The 18256-nt window shown below is 40.5% G+C and overlaps 1 protein-coding gene across 1 annotated transcript in view; it reads left to right on the forward strand.

Moving 5' to 3' along the window:
- The window catches only part of MYH15 (myosin heavy chain 15), a 150872-nt gene that overhangs the window by 90582 nt on the left and 42034 nt on the right, over nucleotides 1-18256 (forward strand). Inside the window, exons 26-29 of the mRNA XM_074404414.1 lie at nucleotides 3839-3929; nucleotides 5876-6265; nucleotides 13280-13406; nucleotides 17927-18045. Coding sequence (XP_074260515.1) covers nucleotides 3839-3929; nucleotides 5876-6265; nucleotides 13280-13406; nucleotides 17927-18045 — 727 coding nt within the window. The remainder of the gene's footprint in view (nucleotides 1-3838; nucleotides 3930-5875; nucleotides 6266-13279; nucleotides 13407-17926; nucleotides 18046-18256) is intronic.

Raw genomic sequence — 18256 nt, forward strand, 5'->3', positions numbered from 1 at the left:
TATTAATATAATAATTAGCTTAAAATATAATAGCTTAAGATTTTTAAGCTTAATGTATTGTTAAGAATAACATTCTCAATTCAATAATATATTCAATTAAGTTCAATATATTATTGAACTTTATAACATTTAAAATATTAAAGATACCAATATTTAATGTTAATTATATTGTAAATGTTATTCTTATATCTTAATGTAATAATCTATTAATATGGATCAGGTTATTAATCTATAAATGCAAATGTACATGATATTCTATCATTTTAAAGAAAATGAAACTCTATAGCTACATATGTACATGTAAGCACAAACATATGTCAGTAGTTAAATTTCTGGAAGGATTTATACTAAATGGATAATGGTGGTTCCCTCTAGTGGGAAAGTAGGGATTGGGTATTATATTAGTTTGTTTCCACGTTGCTGATAAAGACATACCTGAGACTGGCTAATTTCTAAAGGAAAAAGGGTTTAATGGACTTAACAGTTCTGCCTTGCTTGGGAGGCCTTACAATCATGGCAGAAGACAAGGACGAGCAAGTCAGATCTCATAGGGATGGCGGCAGGCAAAAAGAGAGAGAGAATTTGTGCAGGAGAAAGCCTCTTTATCAAACCATCAGATCTCGTGAGACTAATTCACTATCATGAGAACAGCACAGCAAAGACTAGCCCCCATGATTCAATTATCTCCCACAGAGTCCCTCTCACAATACATGGAAATTCAAGATGAGATTTGGGTGAGGACACAGCCAAACCATATCATTCTGCCCTTGGCCTCTCCCAAATCTCATGTCCTCATATTTCAAAACCAATCATGCCTTCCCAACAGTCCCCCAAAGTGTTAGCTCATTTCAGCTTTAATTTAAAAGTCCACAGTCCAAAGTCTTATCTGAGACAAGGCAAGTCACTTCTGCCTATAAGCCTGTAAATTCAAAAGCAAGTTACTTCTTTCCTAGTCACAATGGGGGTACAGGCATTGGGTAAATACAGCCATTCCAAATAGGAGAAATTTGCCAAAACAAAGGAGCTACAGGCCCCATGCAAATCTGAAATCCAGCTGAGCAATCAAATCCAAAAGCTCCAAAATGATCCCCATGTCTCACATCCAGGGTACACTGATACAAGAGATGAGTTCCCATGATCTTGGGTGGCTCCTTCCCTGTGGCTTCGCAGGGTACAGGCTCCCTCCTGGCTGCCGTCATGTGCTGCTGGTATGTCTGCGGCTTTTGCAGGTATGCGGTGCAAGTTGTCAGTGGATATACCATTCTGGTGTCTGGAGGACAGTGACCCTCTTCTCATAGTTCCACTTGGAACTGCCCCAGTAGGGACTCTGTGTGGGGGCCCTGACCTCACTTTCCTCTTCTGCACTGCTCTAGCAGAGCTTCTCCATGAGGGCCCCACAGCAAACTTCTGCATGGGCATCCAGGCGTGTCCATACATCTTCTGAAATCTAGGTGGAGGTTCCCAAACTCCGATTCTTGCCTTCTGTGTACTTGCAGGCTCCACACCAGGTGGACGTTGCCAGGGCTTGGGGCTTGCACCCTCTGAAGCTATGACCCAAGCTCTATGTTAATCCCTTTTGGCCATGGCTGGAGCAGCTGAGATGCAGGGCACCAAGTCCCTAGGCTGCACACCACGCAGGGACCTTTGGCCTAGCCCAGGAAACCCTTTTTCCTCCTAGGCCTCTATGCCTGTGTTGGGAGGGGCTGCAGTGAAGATCTCTGACATGCCCTGCTGTCTTGGGGATTAATTTTCAGCTCCTTGTTACTTATGTAAATTTCTGCAGCTGGCTTGAATGTTTTCTCAGAAGAAGGGATTTTCTTTTCTATCGCATTGTCAACCTGCAAATTTTCCGAACTTTTATGTTCTGCTTTCCTTATAAAATGAATGCAGGCCAGGCGCAGTGGCTCACGCCTGTAATCCTAGCAATTTGGGAGGCCAAGGCAGTCAGATTGCCTTTGCTCAGGAGTTTAAGACCAGCCTGGGCAACATGGTGAAACCCTGTCTCTGCTAAATACAAAAAAATTAGCTGGGCATGATGGCATGTCCCTATAGTTTCAGCTACTCAGGAGGCTGAGGCAGAACAATTACTTGAACCCGGGACGTGGAGGTTGCAGTGAGCCAAGTTCACACCACTGCAATCCAGCCTGGCGTGAATGAGAGCAAGACTCAGTCTTCAAAACAACAATAACAAGAAACAAACAAACAAAAAACCGAATGCATTTAATAGCACCCAAGTTACCTCTTGAATGCTTTGCTGCTTAGAAATTCCACCAGATACCCTAAATCATCTCTCTCAAATTCAAAGTTCCACCAATCTCAAGGGCAGGGGCAAAATGCCGCCAATCTCTTTGCTAAAACATAAGAGTCACCTTGGCTTCGGTTCCCAGTAAGTTCCTTATCTCTATCTGAGACCACCTTATCCAGGATTTCATTGTCCATTTCATTATCAGCATTTTGGTCAAAGCTATTCAACAAATCTCTAGGGCAGGCATGCGGCCCCCTGAGGCCATTTATCTGGCCCCCCCGCTGCACTTCAGGAAGGGGCACCTCTTTCATTGGTGGTCAGTGAGAGGAGCACAGTATGTGGCGGCCGTCCAACGGTCTGAGGGACAGTGAACTGGCCCCCTGTGTAAAAAGTCTGGGGACGCCTGCTCTAGGGAGTTCCAAACTTTCCCCCATTTTTCATTCTTCTTCTGAGCCCTCCAAACTGTTCCAACCTCTGCCTGTTACCCAGTTCCAAAGTTGCTTCCACATTTTCGGGTAGCTTTTCAACAGCACCCCACTATACTAGTAACAATTTACTATACTATTCCATTTTCACACTGCTGATAAAGATTTACCCAAAGGCCGGGCGCGGTGGCTCAAGCCTGTAATCCCAGCACTTTGGGAGGCTGAGGCGGGTGGATCACGAGGTCGAGAGATCGAGACCATCTCGGTCAACATAGTGAAACCCCGTCACTACTAAAAATACAAAAAATTAGCTGGGCATGGTGGCATGTGCCTGTAATCCCAGCTACTCGGGAGGCTGAGGCAGGAGAATTGCCTGAACCCAGGAGGCGGAGGTTGCAGTGAGCCGAGATCGCGCCATTGCACTCCAGCCTGGGTAACAAGAGCGAAACTCCGTCTCAAAAAAAAAAAAAAAATTTACCCAAGACTGGGTAATTTATACAGGAAAAAGGGTTTAATGGACTTCCAGTTCCATATGGCTAGCAGGCCTCATAATCTTGGTGGAAGGCAGGGAGGAGGAAGTCACATCTAACATGGATGGTGTCACATCTAACATGGATGGTGGCAGACGAAAAGAGAGAACTTGTGCAGGAGAGCTCCTCTTTATAAAATCATTAGATCTCGTGAGACTTATTCACTACCATGAGAATAACACAGGAAAGACTCGCCCCAGTGAGTCAGTTACCTCCCATTGGCCCCTCCCACAACATGTGGAAATTCAAGATGAGATTCAGGTGGGGATACAGCCAAGCCATATCAGGTATCATAGCTAAGAAAACTTCAGATGTAGGTATAATCATTGAAGTTTTCAAATGAGAATAAATTATTGTATTATATCTGTAATTTTAAAAATATTTAAACAAAATGGTATTCTCATTTTTTGGTCAAAGCATGTTTTTTTTATTGATATATAATAATTGTACATATTTTTGGAGTACACGTGCTATTTTGATACCTGTATACAATGTGCAAAGATTCAGTTGGGGTAATTGGGATATCTATCACATCAAACATTTATCTTTTCTTTGTGTTAGGAATATTACAATTCTAACTACTTTAAACAAAATGTTATTGTTCTGAACAATTGTATTTGTTATATTTTTCTAAACAGAAAAGAATTAGAAGTGAGTCAGATGCATTCAAAAGCGGAGAATGAGAAAGGCCTGGTAGCTCAGCTTCAGAAGATGGTTAAAGAGCTTCAGGTAATCAATTATCAAATATGCCTGTATACTTGTATTTAGATCCATGGGTGATGACTGGCAGTTCAATGACAAATTTTCTGCCAAGGTATTCATACCCTTAGCCAACCACAGACAGAGGCAGAAAAGAACAGTGGTTAAGAAGGGAAATGGTGACATTCCACAGATAGAGTTAAGCTTAAATTTCCTTATGAGAATAATAAAAGTGAATAGCTAAGTTGTTGAATGTTTGCTGTGAACGAGGCATTGTGCTAAAATCCAAAACTTGTTTTTTCACTCATGAATCCTTCTGGCAACCATTGAGCTAATATTATTAAACACAACAATATATTTAAGTAATAAGCACAGTGCCTGACCCATGGTATGCATTCAGTGTTAGCAATTTAATTTTTATAATGATTATTCTTTGTGATTAGAAGGTGACTGACTGAAAATCAGTAAGTTCTATAGGTACTTGTAGCCTCAAAACATTATGTGATAATAAATAGCTATTTATAAGTTTTAGACTGCGTGAGTTTCATAGCGTAGGACTATGTTATAAAGTAATTTTACACACAAATGCACACATACATTCAGATGGATAATTTCCCTTTGGTACTAAATAAATATCTTAGTAATATAACTATGGCTCAAAATACTTTTGGAACCTCTTTCTGATATTTATCTTCTGAAATATTTTGAGCCAAATAAGAAAACCAGTCTCAATATTTTGTGAACATATTTTAGTTTCAGACATGCTATTAACCTCCAAGTGGTTATGCTATTCATTGGGCTTGACTTCAAATGACTCTTGATTTTATCCAAAATTAAAAAAAAAAATTCAATATATCCAAAAGGCAAATTTCCTTACCTTAATGACTTCAGAAAGTTCTGTGAAAATTATTTCTGACAAAATATTTCAGAAATGTTTGGTTCAATGGTGGTATGATTTGGGATAAATGTTGTTTTGGAACCCATGCTAACCAGTTGGAAGAGGATCATGGTTACTTGAATGTGAAGATCATACTTTTTTTTAAGCACCTTTTCTGTCATACCTCATCTATAGAACTGAGAGACTACTTATTTGGTGTAATCTAGAAGTTAGTTTTTTTCTAAGCCACAGTACTCTTATTTAATGGAAAGGAACACATATTCTAAAACAGTTTCTATCTTGTTTTCTCCCCTATCCTAACCTATGCCTAATTATTTAAAGTGATGATAATAACATCAGTGGCTTCATTGTACTGTAATACACTGATGCTATCAGGATTTACAGACCTATTTGACCTGTGCTAAAAGGGCTTGGGGCGCCGCGGGTTGTTAGCACTTCTTTTTCCAATAATCTTGCCTCTGATGATATTGTATCACTTCTCACTTTATCCACGTTCCTTCACCAACTCCCCTTTGTTATTTTGGATCTCTTACTTGAAATCTCCTGCAGACTAGAAAACCAAGTAACCAAGTTTTTTAGAATTATGTGTAAAATTAAACTGATATTGTTTAAGTAAATTGCTTGAATTTGAAGATGTTCATTTTATAAGATGATCAGAATTTTGCCCAAGTCCCAGATAGCTGAGATCAATGAATTTCAGATAAGGAAGATTTTTGTATATAAAATTTATTATTCCAATTTTCATAAATGCTCTTAAACACTCTTTTGTCATATGAAAGTTATTTTCCTATTTCTTTGGGAAATACTCTTTACTAAGCTTTCTCCTCCATGTATATAATTTAATGAGCTTGTCCACCATCAGGGGCTGAGTGACTTGGAAGAAATGCAAATTCTAGTTCTGGTTTTGGTACTGAATCGGGGCGAATCACTTAGCTTCTGTCTATTCTGTTTTCTTTAGTTATACATTGAGAACCAAAAGTTTCATGTTAGCTTTGTGATTTAAAAAATAGAGTAAAGCTCTTAAATACAGAATATGCTACAAGTGCTTAGTAAAAGTCAAAATTATTTATTGGTACAGACTCAAATAAAGGATTTGAAAGAGAAACTAGAAGCTGAAAGGACCACTCGAGCCAAGATGGAAAGGGAGAGAGCTGACCTCACCCAAGACCTGGCCGACTTGAATGAGAGGCTGGAGGAGGTAGGAGGAGCCAGTCTGGCTCAGCTGGAAATAACTAAGAAACAAGAAACAAAATTCCAGAGGCTTCGCCGAGACATGGAAGAGGCCACGCTGCACTTTGAGGCAACTTCTGCATCTTTGAAGAAGAGACATGCAGACAACCTGGCTGAGCTCGAGGGCCAGGTAGAAAATCTACAGCAGGTGAAGCAGAAACTGGAAAAAGACAAGAGTGACTTGCAGCTAGAAGTAGATGACCTCCTGACCCGTGTTGAGCAGATGACAAGAGCTAAGGTAGACACTCCCATGCTATCCTCATGGGCTTCTGAACATGTCAGTAGGAAGGGGAAGAAATGAGAGGGGAGGGAAAAGAAAAATAAGCCAGCTTAGGGATTCGACCTATTTTCTCATGAAGACTATAGTTCTTCATACTGAATAGATCAGGCCTAACCTTAGTGGTCATTGTTAAGGTCACACATCCATTGCCTGAATGTGACCTGACAATGGCTTCTGGTTTTACCAGAATTCTAATCCATGTTTCTTATGGATCTTTTTAGTGATGGCGTAAGTAAGTGAGCTGGAAATCTGAGACCACAATCTATATCTTTCTTGAAGAATGACTTTTGTTGTGAGCACTCCTTAGTGATGGCATGGATACTTCTAGAGCATATCTGAATGAATGGTGTACACAAATAGCTTTGCTGAGAGGAGGAAACTTTTTCTCCCTCATGTTCTCTGGCGTCTCTTTAATCAGCCAGTACTATAAGAAAGGCTCATCATTTGTTCTTTCTTTACTGAGCCCATTAACTTATATGCTGCAAGCTCTCATGTCAAGTGGTTACTACCAGATCACGGATAACAGTGACCCTGTCTTCTGGTAGTTGAGAGGAGCTTTGCTTTAGGTTAAGCAGAGCAAATGCCTACTTGCTGTAATCTCTTCTCCTTGTGAGCAGATTTTATGAAGTCATCTGGGAAAGATATGGCCTGACAATAAAGCTTGATCTTCATGGACTAGGGCCAGAAAAATGTAGAATATCTTCAGTGATGTAAAGTGATTTCTGAAATGTTTAACAGTAATTCCTTTTAAATACCTTACTAAGTAGAAAGAAACAATCTGTGTTTCTCTCTCTCTCTCTCTCTCTCTCTCTCTCTCTCTCTCTCTCTCTCTCTCTCACAGCTATCTTAGTTCATTCCTTGGTATCTTAGTTCATTTCTGCTGCTCTAACAAAATACCACAGGCTGAGTAATTTATAAATAATAGAAATTTATTTCTCACAGTTCTGGAGGCTGGAAAGTCCAAGATCAAAGTAGCAACAGGTTTGTTGTCTGATGAGGGCTCTCTGCTTTAAAGGTGGTGCCTCTTGCTGCATCCTCACATTGTAGAAGAGCAAAAACAGGAAAGGGACAGATGTTCCCTTCCACCTTTAATATCACTAATCTCATTCATGAAGGCTCATGTCCTCATGACTTTATCACCTCCTAAAGGCCCCACCTAACACTATCACACTGGCAGTTGTTTCAGCATATGAATTTTGGGGGGACATGCTCAGTCCATAGCATTCTACCTCTGGTCCCTCAAATTTATGTCCTTCGCATAAGCAATATACATTCATTCTACCCCAAGAGGCTCCAAAGACTTAAGTCATTTCAGTGTCAACTCAAACGTCTAAAGTCTCATCTAAATCATATAGGAGGGAAACTCAAGGCATGATTCATCTTGAGGCAAATTATTCCTCCAGCTGTGAGCTTGTGAAATCAAACAAGTTATGTGTTTCCACAATAAAATAGTGGAACAGACATAGCATAGACATTCCCATTCCAAAAAAAGAGAAACCAGAAAGAAAAAAGAGGTAACAAGGGAAAATCCCAACACAAATATAAGCAAACAACGTTAAATCTTGTAAGTTGGGAATAATCATTTTTGACTCCATGTCTCCATGATATTCTGGACATCCTGAGGTGGGGTTTGGGTCCCCAGGATCCCATGTTGCACTGCTCCCCTGGCAGCACCTCTCAGGAGTTGAAGTTGGTTGCTTGTGGCTCTCCCAGGTTAGTGTTGCCTGCTGGTGGCTCCGTAAGTCTGGGGTATTGGGGGCAACTCTGCCCCCACAGTTCCACTAAGCACTGCCACAGTGGGGGCTCTCTGCAGTGGCTCTAGCGCCCATGGCAATTCTCTGCCTGGACCCCAAGGCTCTCCAAAATATCCTTTGAAATCTAGGTGGAGGAGCTATGCTTCCGTATCTCCTGCAGAGCTTGCACTGTGTGGATGCTGCTATGGTTTACAGCATGTGCCTTCCAGAGTGGTGACCTGAGCTGAACTTCAGCCTGCCTGAGTGGCAGAGGAGCACTACACTGGCAGGCAGGGAGCAAAGACTAGAGGCAGCCCTGGGCAGCAAGCTCTGAGAATCCTCTCTTGAAATCATGTTTCCTTCAAGGCCCTGGCCTTCTGGGCCTTTGTGGGTAGGGCAGCCACAAAGGTCTCAGAAATATCTTCAGGGTCATCCTTCCATCGATGTGATGAATAGCACCTGGCTTCTTTCTATCCCTACTAATTTCCTTATCAAATGTCTGCTTGTCTACATCCTTAGTGTTTTGTTTTTCTTTCTGAAACTACTTTTTTATTCTTCACAATCTGGCCAGGCTGAGAATTTTCTAAAATCTGTAAATTCTGCTTCTCTTTGATTATACATTTCATCTTTATTTCTCTCTCTTCGTATTTTGTTTTAAGCAATCAAGGGAAGCCATGGAGCCCTGAACACTTTAAGGATTTCTTCCACCAAATATCCTAGTTCATCGCTCTTATAGTCTACCTTCCACAAGGGACTAGGGCATAGTTCAGCCAAGTTCTTTGGCACTCCGTAATAAGGATGGTCCGTCTTCCAGTTTCCAGTAAAATATTCCCAGCTTCCATTTTAAGACCTCAGTAGAATTGCCTTTACTCTCCATATTTCTACCAGCATTGTAATCACAGCCATCCAACTAATCTCTAAGAAGATTAATTCTCTCTCCACAGTTCACCTCTTCTTGTCAGCCGTCACCAGAAGGATTCTTAATGCTCCATTCATGGGAATGTAGGCTTTTTCTAACAGTAGCTGTGTACTTCACTACCTTCTTACTCCTTTAATCCCTGCCATCTGTCTTTATTTCTCCTGAAGCTGGCACTTCCTCTGAACATTTCTGTCCCTGGCACGTGGTTCTTTTTATAACTCAGGTTCTAAGCCTGAACCACTTCTTTCTTCCCTATTTGCTTTTCAGTCAATTATTGCAGCAGGCCAGTCTTTACCATCTCATAGTTTTCTATTCCCATTCCCATGTAGGTCTCTCTCTACCTTTCAACTGGATGACTACAGTGGTTTCCTCAATTATCTCTTTTTGCTTCTAGTCTTTCATTTTTTAAAACCATTTTATATTTATATATCCAAATTAGTATTTATAAAGTGTTCAGAATATTTACAAAGCATGGATTTATTGAATTATGTCCCTGCTTAAAAATGAACTCCAAACTTCTGCTTTCAAGGTACCTTGTAATCTGTGATCAGAGTCAACCTGTCTTGCCAGTTTTAGATCCCACTGCTTTGTTTCATGGATCTTCCATTTCAGCTTGCTTTTCGCCAAATATTCATTTTTACACCAATGTGTCTTTTCCAAACTAATTATTCTCTTTGGAATGCTCAAGTTCAAACTCCTGCATTAAGAACTTGCCTGTTTTTGAGTTCCTGTAGTACTTTGGGGTCCCTCTTTATGCTGATGCATTATCTAGTTTTTTAGCTTTGCTTAAACTGAAAGCAGAAACTAGGTTTCATTTTCATGTTTACTCCGTGCTTTGTAGAGTCTGTGCAGTCAGTTACTAGCTTCAGCTTTTACATATGCCTCTTGGAGCTCATGGATTCAGTGACTTGTCCAAGGCCACACAATTCGATGGAGAAGATGAACTTCAATTCCAAGTCCTGTGTATATCTGTTGGGGAGCATGTCCTGCTGCTACTTTAAATATTTGTTGGCATGATAAATTGTTTCTGTTCACTCTCATAGGCATATACATTAGGCTAAACTGTTCCTTGAGTTGTTGACTTTATCATTTTCTGAATTATAATGCCAAGAATGCCAATGCTCAGTGGTACAATGAAGATCGAAGCATTTTTAAAAGCATATTATGCTGACAGAGAGGCTCAGGGCAATTTAGAAGTTATAGGAAATCTCACAATTATCTTGATTATTTTGAATTCCCATTGGTCCCGGCATTTCTGGGAGGCAGCATTTTTATGCATCATTTTAAGAATCAGCTATGAGATAAATGTTTCTTATTCCATTAACCTTCTCATCCTTGGTATCAGAACATACCGCTTATCCTTATGCTTAAATTAAAAATTCTTTTGAGAGTACAAGTCTTTTCCATGCTATATCCCTATACAAGCCTCTTTTAGATAAACAATCTAATTGTCTTTTGCTGATCCTGTTTATGAAAATGCGTTTTACATGAAAACACTATACTAGTGGTTAGCATTGCCTGTGTGGATACCTCCCATGTGATGCTATGCCTAAGGGCAAGTGCCTTTTCTCTCTGCCCAAGTGGGCTGCCTCCTCTACAGATATGCAGAACCCAGCTGGCCTTCACCACATGGACTTCTCTTGAGCAACTGGGAAATTTTTGGCTCTTTTTCTTGCCATTGCCACACACCATTGACTAAGTTGTCTTGTAGAGATCTGTGCTTTTTCACCCTAAGCAAACAGGTGCATAGCACAGCATATTCAGGGCCACAAACAGGTGCCATTGCTCACACCTGGATATGTTCCTCTTGGCTCAGTTAACAGGTCATTTGCTATTGGAGACATCATAAAAGAAAAGTGGTTTTCATAATCATCCTATTTTTATCCATTTTCCTCTGGAGCCCGGGATTCATGGCAATGTGGGCCACCTAGGACATGAAGTCAATTAATCCTTAGCATTTCCTTTATCACTGCTTCATATGAAAGATGCTTAGAAATCTAGTATTTGACGTTTTCTGTGTGTGTGTGTGCATCTACACAGGCAGTTTCAGTTCAAATTCTGATTCCGACATTTAACAGCTTTGTGAATTTGGGGTGGTTATTTAGCCTCCCTGATGCTCAGTTTTCTCATTTGTAAAACAGAGGCAATCTGAACTTTGGAGAGATATTGTGAGGAAAAAAATAAGCATGCCAACTTTGACTGTCAAAGTCATTTTCAGAAGTGAGAGCAAACAAAATTCAACATATAATTAGATACTGTGCAGACAACGTAAAAACTGTCACATTGATCATTAGCTTTCTTCTAGTTATGAGTGGAGAGTGGGGATGATTGAGCATGCTGGGCATTCAACGTTAATGCTCTAACCTATGTGAGGCTGATGGCATTGTATGAGAAGCTGGCCACTGAATCTCTGTGAAGCCTGTTTTCACCAGGCCTGGGTGTGCTATAGGACATCTGGGAACTGGAACTATATAACACTGCATTGGAGATGTAAGAAGACATAATTTAGTAGTCTCTCAGAGAATAACTATTAGCAAGTGAGACAGCCAGGTGGGAGGAGGTCCCTGGAGAAACCCCAACCAGCCTGCCCACTGGAGTAGAGCCTGGGAAAGTTCGCGCCTTTTGCAGTGGGGTGGAGCCTGGCCCCTCCTCTTCCTGTGTGAAACCTGGGATTCAAGCTGCAGGCAGAAAGCACTCTAGCAGGGACTCTAGCCTTGTGAGAATCTCTGTTTCCCCCCTTTTCTTCCTTTTCACTCTGTAAAACCCTGTCTTGCTCGCCATTCCAATAGTCTGATTCTGAATTTTCCTGGCCAGAGACAAAGAACCCCATCTGTAGCTGACCTAAGGAAAAGTCCTGCAACATAGCATGAAGAAAACAATCTTCAGCACAACATAGGCTCCAGCTAGAGATGGCCAAGGTTTTGGCCGATACAGAAGTTTTCCAGAGGACTAAACCTGGCATCACCTTTGAAACATTCCTGGTCCTTTGGCCATTGCTCTGTCATAACAATTAGGTTAACACTGAAACTATTAGGCTCACCATCAGCTTTCCCCATCTCACCATACCTCACTATTTTCTCAAAATTTCATTCACGAAATCTTTTCTTTGTCTCCCAATTCTTCCATTTCCATAGCATACTTTGTGCAGACAAAGGCCTCATGGGCTGCTGTATGAATTGAGATTTAACGCACAGAACTTAGAAGAGAGCTGGGTATGTAACAAGCACCCAATAAATGTTAACTGCTGCTGCTGTTACCATTAATAGTGTCGTCATCACCATCACCAATGATGGGGCAGATGGAAGGCATTCAAAGATAATTTACACTTGAGTTTCATGAAAACAGCTATGTAAAATCTGTAGAACCATGGAAGGCCATCACCAATGTAATAATATAATTTTACTCTTTCTGACCATATAAATAATAAGAATGCAAACTACAGTTAATTTGTATGCTAAAGGGAATACCTCATCCTACATTTGGCAGCTCTTAGTCCTGTCTGAGGATCATGGGCCTCAAAACCACTAGCATGAGTTCTCAGAATGTGGCAAGAATCTGGTGATTAGATTGGGTACTTAACTTGGGTATATTGGGCAAAGGCCAACGTCATATCTTTTTCTCCAAGCACAAAAAGCCAATTCTGAGAAGCTGAGTTTGGGGATTGAAGTATTTACCCAACAGGGTCATCTTGAGCTTGTAGCCATAGTGATCAGTGGGGTACAGTTGCTTTGACAGCTCACGTTTCTGTTGTTAGGCTGCTGCAGCTCAGACCCATCCGCTTTCTTCCATCCTGCTTGGGCAGCCTTCCAGATTTCCTTCCTCTTTTTTTTCCCTCTCCTCCCTCTTTTCCTTCCCCTTCCTCTGCCCCTTCCCCTTGGATATTGCTCTCCTTTGTGCCAGGCACTATTCTAGACAATGGGGGTTACATATTTAAACTGGATCTCTTCCCTCATGAAAGTTATATTCTAGTGGAAAAGTTAGTTAAATATGTAGTCAGAAAATGATCATATACCTTATTAGTGTTTGACATGTTGCCTTCTCCAGAAAAGTAAATAATTCTGGAAAGAATCCTAATACTCAGGACTTTGGGTGTCTCCCAAGACACCTGTACTCTGCAAAGCTTAGGCCTCTTGTGGTCCGGACCCTGGAGTTGATTGTACTTGTTTAGATCAGAAAACGTGGTCTCCCAATGCTGGCTGAGCTCTTCACTACAGAAAAGAGCGTGTGGGTCCCTGGAGCCACTCCTCCCCTACTCCTTCGTGCAGCTGATTCAGAGTATCCTCTCTGAGCCATGACCAGCCCTTCTCTCTCAACTTATAGGCAAATGCTGAGAAACTCTGTACTGTGTATGAAGAGCGCTTGAATGAAGCAAATGCAAAGCTAGATAAGGTGACTCAGTTGGCAAATGACCTGACAGCACAAAAGACAAAGCTGTGGAGTGAGAGTGGTAAGTAAGTGTGCTGCTTGACTCGTAGGCAGTTCTCCATCCCGGCAGACTCACGAAGGCCCAGCTGAGATAATGAACTGCCCACCGGGGCTGGGTGGGCACCTGAAGATCCTATGTGAGGAAGGCTGCCTCTGAGACAGCCTTGCCACACACAGGCCTTTTGTCTAGGAAGTGTTACCTCTGTGCCACTTGGCAACTCCTGCCTAGTTCCCTTCCCAGAAATAAAAAGTAAAGTAATATGCCATCGGCAGAAGCAGCTGTCAAGATCAAAGCATGGGAGGGGCAATCCACAGTCTACTAGTAGACTTTTTTTTTTTTTACAATTTCTACCTCATTGAATATTTTTAAATTTTTAAAAAAATTTTATATTTTTTTGGATAACAAATCTGCATCTCTTTTCACACCTGGTAAAGCAGTGGTCTGTATGGTTGGCTACCTGATCCTGCGTGATCGGACCCCATTCTCTCTGACCCCTTCTCCTACATGCCCTTTCTCTCATTCTGCATTGGCCACTTCTTTCTGTGCTTTGAACACCCCAGGCACACTCCCACCCTAGAGCCTTGCCCTAGCCGTTCACTCTGCCTGGAACACCTTATGAATGCCACAAAGGTTTGAGGACAAGGGTTATTCAAGTGGATATCTGGGGCAAGTCAGGATAGGCCCTGTTGAGAAGGTGACGTTTGAATACTGTCAACCCATTTCCTCAAGTGCTTCTCTTTCCATAGTATTTATTAAGTTTAAACAAACTACTTACTTGACACAATAAATATATTTGTCTCCATCTGTCAGAATATAAGTTCCATGAGGTCAAGGGTCTTTGTTCATTGGTGTATGTCAATCATCTAGAACACTGCCTGGGATTTATTGATCCTCCATAAACATTTGATAAATGAAAGTAAAAAAAAATGTCCTATGGTTTATTCGTTACTATCAACTGCTATGGATTTTGTTTTTTCTGTTTTTCCAATCTATTAAATTGTAGCCATCTATCAGGGGCTTTTCTTTTTCAGTTCATCACAAGCTTTTGTATTCTGCATACTCAGTCCTCTATAATGATTGCTTCATTCGTCAAGATTGACTATGCCTAACTTTGCCCTGCAACTCGACTTGTCTCTCTGCTATGGACATGTGGCTAGGGGTTTATCTATAACTAAAATCAGTTTTAGTCATATATTCCAAGAGAGAGAATTCCTAGGTCAATGAAAATTAACACTGTATTCTTTTTTTTTTTTTTTTTTGAGACGGAGTTTCGCTCTTGTTACCCAGGCTGGAGTGCAATGGCATGATCTCGGCTCACTGCCACCTCTGCCTCCTGGGTTCAGGCAATTCTCCTGCCTTAGCCTCCTGAATAGCTGGGATTACAGGCACGCACCACCATGCCCAGCTAATTTTTTGTATATTTAGTAGAGACGGAGTTTCACCATGTTGACCAGGATGGTCTCGATCTCTTGACCTCGTGATCCACCCACCTCAGCCTCCCAAAGTGCTGGGATTACAGGCTTGAGCCACCATGCCCGGCCAACAATGTCTTCTTGATGCTCAAGAGGCACACACTTTTAAAAAGAGAATGAACACATTTGGTCTATATCACATGATTCCTCCAGTAGACACCTCTATTTGCAGACGCTAAGTCTAGGATAGAGCTAAATTCAAATTAGTTGATAAAACTAAAAACCTGGAAATCTAGAAGAAGAAAGTGTCTTGGTTCTATTAAGGACACTGAGTGGGACTATTCTTATAGTGCCCACAGGGTGTGTGACACCTGGCCTTGCTACCCAGCCCCCATTTTGATCTGTGCTATTCAGGATTTAGTTGGTATGTAGAGTCCACAGTTCAGAGACAAAGCTGGAGAATATCTGGATATCTGGCCCTGAAGGAAGTGCTGTGTAAAATCTGTTTGATAGGCATTGCTGTCTCCCCTTAGTTATTGGCATTAATTTTCTACTCACTTTTTTGATGAGGAAATTGGTGGGTAGTGAGTAAAATGAAAGTGGGTCTGAGACGATAATTCTGCTTAGGCTGCAGGATTTTTTGCTTCCTTCTTTTAGCTTTACCGTTTGATTGGCTTTTGTGTAAATTAAATTCGAAGTACAAATTTATCCAAGCTTATCCTCCCCTTACCAGGTCCATGCTCCAGATTGTTTGTTTTTGTTTTTTGTTTTTATTTTTGGTAGCTACCACCAAAATTTCTTTCTCATGCTCTGTTCTGTCAGCTTACCATACTCTGCTTTCAGAGGAAAACCAATAGTAAATTAGATCAATTAAGCCACATTAACTGGGTGGTGGCTCTGTAATATACATGATATATTAGTCTCAGACAGGTAGTGGGTTTATATTTCTTCAGAATCCTTTTAAATAAGATGTTTTTGGGCCAGGCATGGTGGCTTATGCCTGTCATCCCAGAACTTTGGGAGGCTGAGGTAGGTAGATCACTTGAGGCAAGGAGTTTGAGACTAGCTTAGTTAACATGGCAAAACTGTGTCTCTACCAAAAAATAAAAAAATTAGCCGGCCATGGTGGTGGATGCCTGTAGTCTCAGCTACTCGGGAGGCTGAGGTAGAGAATCACTTGAACCTGTGAGTTGGAGGTTGCAGCTAGCCGTGGTTATACCACTGTATCCCAGCCTGGACAACAGAGTGAGACTCTGCCTCAAAAGAAAAACAAAAACAGGAGGCTGAGGCAGGAGAATCCTTGAACCCAGGAGGTAGAGGCTGCGGTGAGCCAAGATTGCACCATTACACTCCAGCCTGTGCAACAAGAGTGAAACTCCATCTCAAAAAAAACAAAACAAAAAAGCAAACAAAAACTCACAAGATGTTTTCATTCAGATACTCTTAAAGTTTGGTTCACATATCCCAAGCGATTCTCAAGACCCTGTAGGGGGTCTATGAGGTTGAAGCTATTTTATTATAATACAGAGATGCTATTTGCTCCTTAAATCCTTATGCCATTTGTGTTGATAAGGCAAAAGCAACAATGATTAAAATTGCTGGAGCCTGATGACAAGTCAACATAGTAGCACTAAAACATGCTAGTAAAAATTGTATTCACTAATATGTACTCACAGTTTTTTAAAGAGTCAGTTTCACTTAAGGATGTCCTTAAAGAAGCAGGAAAAATGAATTTTACTACATCTCAACTCTTGAGTATATATCTTTTTAATATTCTGTGTGATGAAACAAGAAGTATGCATAAAAAATTCCATTCCTGTTTCATACTGGAGTAAGATGTGTGATTAAGCTCTAGCTGAGCTAGCAGTTTTTTCAGGGAGTATCACTTTTACTTGAAAGAATGACTGACAAACAAATGAGGCTTATTTAGACTTACGTGTTTGGCAGATGATTTCTCAGAAATGAGCAAAGGAAACTTGTCACTTCAAGGAAAACAACTGGCAACGTTTGTTGGCAATAACAATATAGGAGGTTTTAGGTAAAAGTTATATTTTAGAAAACGTGTATTTGCCATCATTAGGTTGATGGCTCTAAATTCTTAGGCTTTTCTGATGAGTTCAGCAGTCATGTTAACAAATATGATTTTTAAAATACTGTATGTGATATTGTGATTCATAGTAAGATATGTACACGTACCTATAGGTTTGTATATATGTGTATATGCATATATATGTGTGTGTGTGTATATATGTGTATATATGTACACGCATATATCCCTATACGTACGTATGTTCATGTTTGTGTATATCTGACACTGTCTCTAAGTAGATAGTGTCAGAATTGAGTTAAATTGTAAGACCTTGGTTGGTTGAATCCACAAAGCAGAACCTACAGATATGGAAGGCTGGACTATAATTAGTAGGACAAGTTAAGCAGGGACAATAGACTAGACTTTGATAGAATTTCTCCCTCTCATGGTCACATTTCCTACCGTTTAGTGACTACTGCTAATATTTATTTAGCAGTTCAGTCTATAAAATATATTCACATTAGTTTTAATTAAGAAACTTTTATTGTTATCTTCATTTTACAAATGAGGCAAAAGTTATAATTATCTAAAAATTATATAGACAGACCGAAGTATGCAAAGGCATATATAATAAACAAGGGAGTACGGTAGAGAAGAATGTAGTCTTCAAGAACTTTATTTGAATCTACCTTCACCAATTACAAACTGTGTATGTTTCTGTGTCAGTCATATTTAAGTAAGTTGCTTTGTTTCCTCCTCTGGAAAATAGTATAATACCTACATTATCAAGGAGTTATGAAAATTAAACTAATATACATAAAGTACCTATGGCATAGAAGTTTCTCAGTAAATAGTAGCTAATATCTGTTATCGGTTCATACTTATTACTAAAAATCAGTTCAGTTTTAGGACTGTCTTTGGAGTTCTGAAAAGGATAATTGCCATGGTTTTGCTAAATAATAGGACTCTCAGACCCTTCCTAAATATCAAAAATATGTGGGTTGGAGTCGTTCTGGCTAATCTTAAAGTCAGTAAGTCAAGTGGAGGAGGCAATAGATAGGAAGACTGTAATTATGTACTTTTGTGAAATCTTTCTGTAGGCGAGTTTCTACGGAGGCTTGAAGAGAAGGAGGCTCTGGTAAACCAGCTTTCCAGGGAAAAGAGCAACTTCACTCAGCAGATTGAAGAACTGAGAGGGCAGCTGGAAAAGGAGACCAAAGTAATGCATCTATTGTTTCTCACTACTAACTTGACTGTGTGTTTTTTTTTTTTGTTTTTTGTTTTTTTTTTAAATGGTGCTTGATGAATCAGCCTGAAGATTTTTTTCTAAAAGAAGAAGGGAAAATACCCTGCAAATTATGGGGGGGAAACCATGCCAGGAAGAACCCCAATGACTGAAGGATCTTCCTTGGTGATTCAGATTGCTTCTT

The sequence above is a fragment of the Saimiri boliviensis genome, chromosome 8 (assembly GCF_048565385.1).
Source record: "Saimiri boliviensis isolate mSaiBol1 chromosome 8, mSaiBol1.pri, whole genome shotgun sequence".
Taxonomy (NCBI): Eukaryota; Metazoa; Chordata; class Mammalia; order Primates; family Cebidae; genus Saimiri; species Saimiri boliviensis.